Here is an 8,056-nt window from a genome sequence, read left to right on the forward strand (position 1 = left end):
CGAGGAGCTGCTCGGCCACTGACGTCGGAGCCGCAGCCAGCGAATCCCCGGCGGCCCCGGCCCTGGCGGGCGGGGCCGCAGGCAGTTTGAACTGGCGCGGCGGCCAATCCGCTGCGGCGGGGGGCGGGCCCCCGGGCGCCGCGGGTCAAGTTGCTGTGGCGGGTAGGGCTGTGGAAAACAAGAGGCTGTAAGTGCGCCGCCGGGAAACCATTTAGCAGCAGCAGCGGAGGGAGCAGAGCCCCGCGCCGCCGCCGCCCGCTCCACCCAGCCAGGCAAGGCCCCGCGCACCCCCCGCCGGCGGAGGCCGCAGGGCAGCGGGAGAGCGCGAGGGAGAGCGGGAAGGAGGGGGCGCCGCCGGCAGTCCTGGGCGCGGAGGGAGCGCGGGGCTGCCGGGGCGGGCGGGCGGGCGGCGCGCCCGGGGCTGAAGGGGGGGTTCCCGCCGGGCGGTGGGGCCGGCCGCGCGGGCAGGGCGGCGGCGGCCCCGCCGGGGAGGGCCGGGGCGCGGGCGGCGGCGCCGTGCGGGCCGCCCGCCGCGGGGAGCGGGTGGAGGTGCCTGGCGGCGGCGGGAGGTGCCGCGGGGCGGGCGGGCGGGCGAGGGGCTGCGGCGGGGGAGGGGCCGGCGGCCGCGGGGGGCGTGTTCGGGCGGGAAGGCGCCGGCGGGCGAGAGGCGGGAGAGGCCTGAGGCGCGGCCCCGCCCGGCCGTGGCTCGGCTCCGCGCCGCGGCCCCGCCCTCACGCCTCCTCTCCCCCCCCACCCCCCCGGCAGGGACCCGCCGCCGACCTCGCCATGGGCAAAGGCGACCCCAACAAGCCGCGGGGCAAGATGTCCTCGTACGCCTACTTCGTGCAGACCTGCCGCGAGGAGCACAAGAAGAAGCACCCGGACTCGTCCGTCAACTTCGCCGAGTTCTCGCGGAAGTGCTCGGAGCGGTGGAAGGTGAGCGGGGCCGGGCCGGGCCGTGCTGAGCTGCTGCGGGCTGCTGGGAAAAGATCCCTGCTAGCAGCTGCTGCTCAGACGTTAGTGGGTCACCGGGCGCTTTATCTGATCCAGGCTCTTCTCCTTTCCCCTCCGTGTGTTCGCAGACAATGTCTAGCAAGGAAAAAGGAAAGTTTGAAGAAATGGCTAAAGGAGACAAAGCTCGTTACGACAGGGAGATGAAAAACTATGTTCCTCCCAAAGGCGAGAAGAAGGGAAAGAAAAAGGACCCCAACGCTCCTAAAAGACCACCGTAAGTGTTTCTACGACCAAAAAAAAAAAAAAAGTATTAGGTCAGTCTGACACTTCATTTTAATTGGTGTTTCTCATTTTAGATCTGCGTTCTTCCTTTTCTGTTCTGAACACCGTCCAAAAATCAAAAATGATCATCCTGGCTTGTCTATTGGAGATACAGCAAAGAAATTAGGTGAAATGTGGTCTGAACAGTCGGCCAAAGATAAACAGCCATATGAACAGAAGGCTGCAAAACTAAAGGAGAAATATGAAAAGGTACAGTGAAAGTGATAAAATAATGGTTAAAGTTGTAGAGGTCACTGTAAATGTGCGTGGCTTTTGTTTTGCACCTAAAAGTATATATGGCACATAATTCTAAATGTTTACGTCAACCTTTGTCAGGCTCCAGAATGCATAGAAAGGTGTGGCCTGGGAGGTATCTGGAACCCTTACGGTGAACCTGGATGCCGTTTTTACATGTCTAGAGATTTTAACCAATTAGATGCTTTACTTCCAGAAAACAGGTCAGCTGCTTGGAAAAATACACAGTCATACTCCACAGCACTGCAGTCATGAAATTCTTAAAACTGGATCACGCATTCTCTTGCCAAAAGGTGTAAGCATGAAAGAAGGTCCCAAAGTTGAAAGCCCGCTTTTCCGCACACACTGTGTTTGATTTGCACAGTATAGTATTAAGTTACTAAAGCAGTACAAATTTGTCTTCAGAGTTACATTGCCAGGAGCTAAACGGCATTTTTCTTGCAGGATATTGCAGCATACCGTGCCAAGAGCAAGAGTGATGCAGGAAAAAAGGGCCCAGGTAGGCCTGCAGGATCTAAGAAGAAAGCAGAACCAGAAGAGGAGGAGGAGGAGGAGGAAGATGATGAAGAGGAGGAAGAAGATGAGGATGAGGAATAAACAAATGTCCTGCTGTAAAGATTTATGCTCAAAATCCAATATTTTGCTAAGAATGTGAACTCAAGTGCAGCTCATTGTTAGCTTCAGTATAAAAATCTGTACAGAATTGTGTATAGGTAATGTGGTTCTTTGTAGGGAGACCTCTATTTTTAATGTAAGTAGTAGCGGAGGGCTGCTACAGTTCGGTTTAAAAAAAAAAGGAGAAAAAGTTGTGGAATGTTTCTGCATATTTAATGGTTTTGTTGAAATTCAGTGACTTGATAGCCAGGTGTTTCTTTATAGCTAAGTAAAACAAAGGAGGTAGCTTAATAGCTGATCTTATATTTTGTAGTATATTGCATTGTATTACTTTTTTAACAATTTTGTAATAAAATGTTGTACATGATTATTGTTGTATTTTTAATATTTCTGAGAGGCTGGGTACTCCCAGAATGCTGAAGCCCTGCGCAGCATAGTGCTTTGCATTGTTCTTGGGCTATTGCTGTTCCTGCAAAACTGGCAAGTCTTGAAGTGTTGACTCCTGGAGTTTATACTGGATTTTAAACTTTTTTTTTTGCTCTTTAACCACAATTCTTTTTCTTTCCCACATATACTACCCTTAGTGGTAATTGATGTTTTCCTTATGCAAGCATTTTCTTATGTCACCACCTGAGAGAAAAAAATATCTCTAATTATAAGTACCAAAGTTGCTGATACTCCTGGATTGTTTTTTTCCCCTCCAAACTACTGAAGCAGAGGTCTTAAAGTTTTGTCTTGGTATGTTAGCTGATAAGGAGTGAGTCTTAGGAGCTTCCCCTCCCAGAGCTCAGGGTCACCAGCCTTTTCTGCTGTCCGTATCAGGATAGGAAAGTTGGCTATAACGCAGATGTGGTTAGAGGTATGTCTTCCCAGATGTTCTCTACTCCTTCTCTCTCCCCCTGGCCCCAGTATTAGTGGCTTGTCATAAAATACACAGCTTGCAGAACAGCATGAAAAATGTTGGAATGTTACCTCCATACACGCCAATAGATTCCTGCAGGAAAGAGGCAGCATTTGTAAAGAACATGTGCTCCTGACACGTTCCTGTTTGTGGTGGAAACAGTATCGCCAGTTACACTATTTCTTGGTTTTCAGTTTTTTACTCAACCTTTAGTATATTTAAAAGTCTAGATACCTAACGATATTTGCACGTGGGGAATTGGAGATCCCACAGCTAAACTAATAGCTTGTTCAATTTGTTGAGATAAATACTGGGCAATAGCTTTTATCAGTCTCAGAAAGCCTATCACTGAAAAGCATTTACTGTCTAAAATACTAAGTACTATAAAGGGCAGGCTCCCAGCTCTTCCTTTGTTTTTAAAGTGTCTCCCTATTGTCCATCAACTTCTGAAATAAATTTGCATACAGTCATTGTACATGTGTAAGATACAAAGTGATTTCAACACTGTAATGGTGGCAAATGTCACTGCAGTAGGTCAAAGATAATGTAGCACTTTCTGAAATGAGTCTTGACAAAACCACTTTGTGTATTCCTGAAAGTACAGAAATAAGGTAGTAAGAAATTGCCTTTACAGTAAGCAAGCGATTCAAACATTTTTATATTGAAGTAGGTGCTAAGCTTTGAAGGTCTTAGAAACCCAGTTGTTTTTCCCTCCCTATCCTGCCCCTGAGATACTTAAAGTAGCATCAGAAGGAGTAGCTGCTGTTGTACGTTGGACCTGCCAGAGGTACTCAACACAGGCAGGATCAATAGCTCCATTTTGCAAGCTCAGATTTCGGGAAACCACAGGCATAAACTGGAAGCGAGAGGCAGTTGTTCTTTGTGCAGTACATCCAGTGCTCAAGAACATTTTCTCCTGTAGAGAGTTTGCAATCCTAGAGCACCTTTATCCTTAACTCAAAAATTCTTCCAGCTAGAGGCAATTCCCTGACCTAGCGTGTAGCTGAGATGACAGTGGTCTCATTTTCAGCATATTCTGTTCAGATTTCCTTGCAGAAACTCACCATCGCCTCCTCTCAGTTCTCAGACTCCCTGAACAGAACTGTGATGCTTCGGAAGTCTTTCTGATTAGATTTAAATAATGTTTTGCAGTGGAGCAGTAGCATCAGAGTAAATTGACTAGTTTGATTATTTGAAATGCTTTTTACTTCTGCTCAAGTGCTTTTAAATTGAAACGAAATATAACCCTTCAGGTGTCCTAGAAAGCTGTATGGGTTACAGAATTTTAAATACTGTGTCAGAATAAGAGCATATCTTGAGGTAATTCAGAAGAAAGGAGCTCTTCTAATATTTTCCTCAGTGAGGTAAAATGACTTTTGGGTTCAATTCTGTTTAGCATTAATTGGCTAGTTTAGCTTCAACACAACTTCAACACAACTTCAGCACAAATCAGTGCAGAACTGCCTCATGTGGCCACTGTTGTCCCATGTCCTAACAATGCTCTATGAAAAGCCACCTGTGAGTTACTTTCATTTATGATCTCATTTACAAATATATCCTGACTGCTGGAGCTCTTCATTGCCAAAACAGTCTATTGCACCGCTCTACCAGCCTGATCCACGTCATTACACAGATTGTTTTGTGTGCATGCCACGTTAGCATGAGCTGCAGCAAGCCACGGCAAAGCTCTGCATCAAGCTGATCTATCAACTAAGAATGATGTCATGACTAAAGGTAATTAGTAATTTTTTAAGATAATATTTTGTCTTTTTGATAAGAAGGATGTTGAATATAGATTAAAGGCAAATGGAAAAGAGCATCTGTAAATTAACTACTTTCAAATGAAGCTTTAAAAAATACAGTATGTCAGGTCAGGGCGTTCAGATAGGACTTGTAAGTGATCAAAGTGCAACAGGAATGTTCAGAAAAGGCAAGGCCATAGAAGAAAAGCTAAATTAGTTTTTCACATCCATGTTCAATATGGATAATCTTATGAAATTACTCACTGGAAAGTTTTCACTGGAGGTGAACTGGGAGCTGTGTCTGAAATCAAAACTAAAAGGGACGCCCGAAATGGTTGCAGGCATCAGTGAGACTGCTCACCTTGCGTTAGAGGTCCAGCAAAAAGGCATACCACCCAGTAAAGCAGACAAAAAGAGCACCAAAAATAAGACTCAGGTGGATAAAGAGCTGGTATGGGAGAATAACAAACGTAGGAAAGCAGTCTTTGAACAGTCGAAGTTGTTTCTAAACCAGAAGAAACCTGCACCCTGACAGGCCAGACACAGCAACGAGTGGCAGGGAAAAATAGCATCAGAGCAACGCGAGAAAACACACGGATTAATAACAACTTTCAAACACTTCAGAATCAGGAGCCCTGCCAAGCAGTCCTAGGGGCTATGGAAGGTCAAGATACAGTAGCAATGCCTAGAGAAGATTTCAGGAAAAGAAAGCTTCTCTTTTTTTAACCTTGTAGCGGAGCTTCAGGAAGTTTTCATGACAGAACTTCTTAATGGGGGAGGCATGGCGGAGCATCTGTCTCAAATCCAAGTGTAAAAGGTTTTGAAACAAAATGACAGGACAGATGGTATTCATACAAGAGTTCTAAGGAAATTCAAGGATGAAATGGCTGAACTATGAACCGTACTTTCTATTTTTTCCCTTAAAACTGCCTTAGTGCTAGAGCAATGGAAGGTCACAAATATGACACTAATTTTTAGAAAGCATTCTGTGGAGATACAGGGCACTTCAGACCAGTAATGTCCGTATGGCAAGTTGGTAGGAGCCATAGTACAGCCGAGAGTTGCTGGACAAATGGCTAAATAGGACTTGTGATTTCACAAGAGGAAATCCTGTTCCACAGACCTGTAAATATTCTTCAAAGAAATCCGTGAACGTGAAGGTAAAGGAGATCAGGTAGTTCTGGTCTACTTGAGTTTGGTCTGGTCTACTTCTCATAAAAGAAGTAAGGCGTCATTAAAGGCCTTGCATGAATAAACAGCTGGTTAACAATACAGGAACAAAACAGGAATTAGTCATCAGTTTCACCAGTGGAGGAAAATCACCTATGACATCCCGCAGGTTATTTTTGGAGATGGGGTTAATGGCTAGTGAAGACTGTTTAATATACATGCGTGACTTGGAAAAAAAGCGGTGAATGGTGCTGCAACAAAGACGAGAGCTAACAGCGAAGAACTGCAAAGCCAGCCTGCAGCTTGAAGTGACAGGGTAATAAAACCAGCAGGTGAAATACAGAGTTAATACAAAGTGTGTTAAATGTTAATACGTGCTGCCCCAACACACGTGAAGGGGAAAAAGGAGGCCTAACGTTTATGACGTGGGTAATGAGGGTGGACAATAAACTGCATTACATCAGTCTGGAGGAGATGCTGGAGCTGTAACAGATAATTCTGTGAAGACGTAATAGACGTTTGCTAGAAAAGCAAACTGCATGTCAGGCATTATTAGGTAAAGAGTTAAGAACAAAACAGGTATTTAGTATTTCCTTACTGTCTTCCTAAAGGAATATAAAGTTTCCTTTTTCTTAGATTGACTTAGAACAAAGCCTATTTACAAAGTTGGTCTTGTTTTTCCCAGGCAAAACCTATGGTCAGAAGAACTGTAAATATGCCTCTTCTGGGTTTTTGGTTTTTTTTGTGCGCGTGTTCTCAAAAGGAAAACCTTGATCAGAACAGCTACAGGCCTGGGAACTGACTGCAGGTTATACAGGCTTGAGAACTCAAATAACACAAAAGAAATTGCAAATGGGTGTGGAGAGAAAATCAGAAAAAAAAGGAATAGGAGTTTCATCTTTGATTACCTAATGATCTATTGAACTGTTTTCGTAACTGAATCGCAGGCATCTTGTATATAATGTTGGTACATAATCTAGTACTTACTGCTCAGTGATGGATTATTTACTGTGGTGGTGACTGGCACTGATCCTGCTTCACTTGCCTTACCATCCTTAGCATATATTTATTTTTCTGTTTCTCATTTTGGCTTGTATTTCTTTCCACATCTTGAAATACATAAGTGTTTTGCCAGCAACCCCTGCATTTCCGAAATTGCTGGGCCTCTCGTATGAGCTGTATCACAGCCCTGTCTGCTCTTCCATGATTCCTTTTGAATCCAGTGTCAAGAATACCGTAACGGAGCCCAGATGTCGAGCTCGCTGCTGCATTCTCCAGTGCACACAGCCCTTGAGGGATGCATAACTCTGCTAACTGTAGGATGTGCACAAGACCTACCCAGTCAAAAAGCTGACTGCCTACACAAATTTCTCTTCATCAGTGCAATTAAGTAATTGTCACAGGCCAGCCCCAATTAGTCAGTGAACCTGTACATTGCTCTGACTATCCTGATACCCTGAGATCAACTATCCCCCCTAGCCTCAGTGTTGGAGAGGCTCTTGATGGTCCAGTACTGAATATGGAGTCGACCACCAGAAAAATCTTTAGCCAGCAAATGCAGTGCTCTGCCTGTGAGTTGTATGGCTATTCCCAATGTTTCCTGGTCCAAACATCTATTGGTAAAGTTTGTATACATAAATCAGTTCTTCAGCAGAGCTGAAGGGATGATGTTTGTGTGGACACATCCTTCTAAAAGGCCCTTTGAAAAATGTGCTGTGATGTTATTATTGTCAGTGCTGCTGCCCTGAAGCCAGCTCCTGGCTAGCTGGACTCAGCACTGACCTAGCATTAACTACTCCTTTGGGAATTAAGACCTTTAACAAGCCTTTGTAATTCTCCTATATTGCACTGATTTGTCTCAGCGGAGGAGTGAACTGCAGGGCGAGTGTGCCTCTTCTGAAACTTTTTGCATGATCAGATGTGATGGATGACCAAAGTCTGCCTAGATTCCAACAGCAGTTGGATGCATTCTGGACTATTAAATAGAAAATACCACCTCTAGCTCAGAAAGTGCTTTGAGGTGTGTATTGCCAGAAATAGGGACAGTGTGAGACAAGTATCCTCGTCCCGTCCTTTCACTCTGCCCTGCGCTCTTTGA

The 8,056-nt window shown here is 45.5% G+C and overlaps 1 protein-coding gene across 1 annotated transcript; it reads left to right on the forward strand.

The window, feature by feature from the left end:
• Positions 1-249: 249 nt before the first annotated feature.
• Positions 250-2,436, forward strand: HMGB2 (high mobility group box 2). Its single transcript, XM_059817805.1, has 5 exons — positions 250-272; positions 766-936; positions 1,083-1,228; positions 1,311-1,485; positions 1,975-2,436. Exons 2-5 carry the CDS (start codon positions 787-789, stop codon positions 2,125-2,127), a joined length of 624 nt encoding a protein of 207 aa, XP_059673788.1. The 5' UTR covers positions 250-272; positions 766-786; the 3' UTR covers positions 2,128-2,436.
• Positions 2,437-8,056: the final 5,620 nt, after the last annotated feature.

The sequence above is a fragment of the Gavia stellata genome, chromosome 5 (genome assembly GCF_030936135.1).
Source record: "Gavia stellata isolate bGavSte3 chromosome 5, bGavSte3.hap2, whole genome shotgun sequence".
In the NCBI taxonomy this organism is placed as follows: Eukaryota; Metazoa; Chordata; class Aves; order Gaviiformes; family Gaviidae; genus Gavia; species Gavia stellata.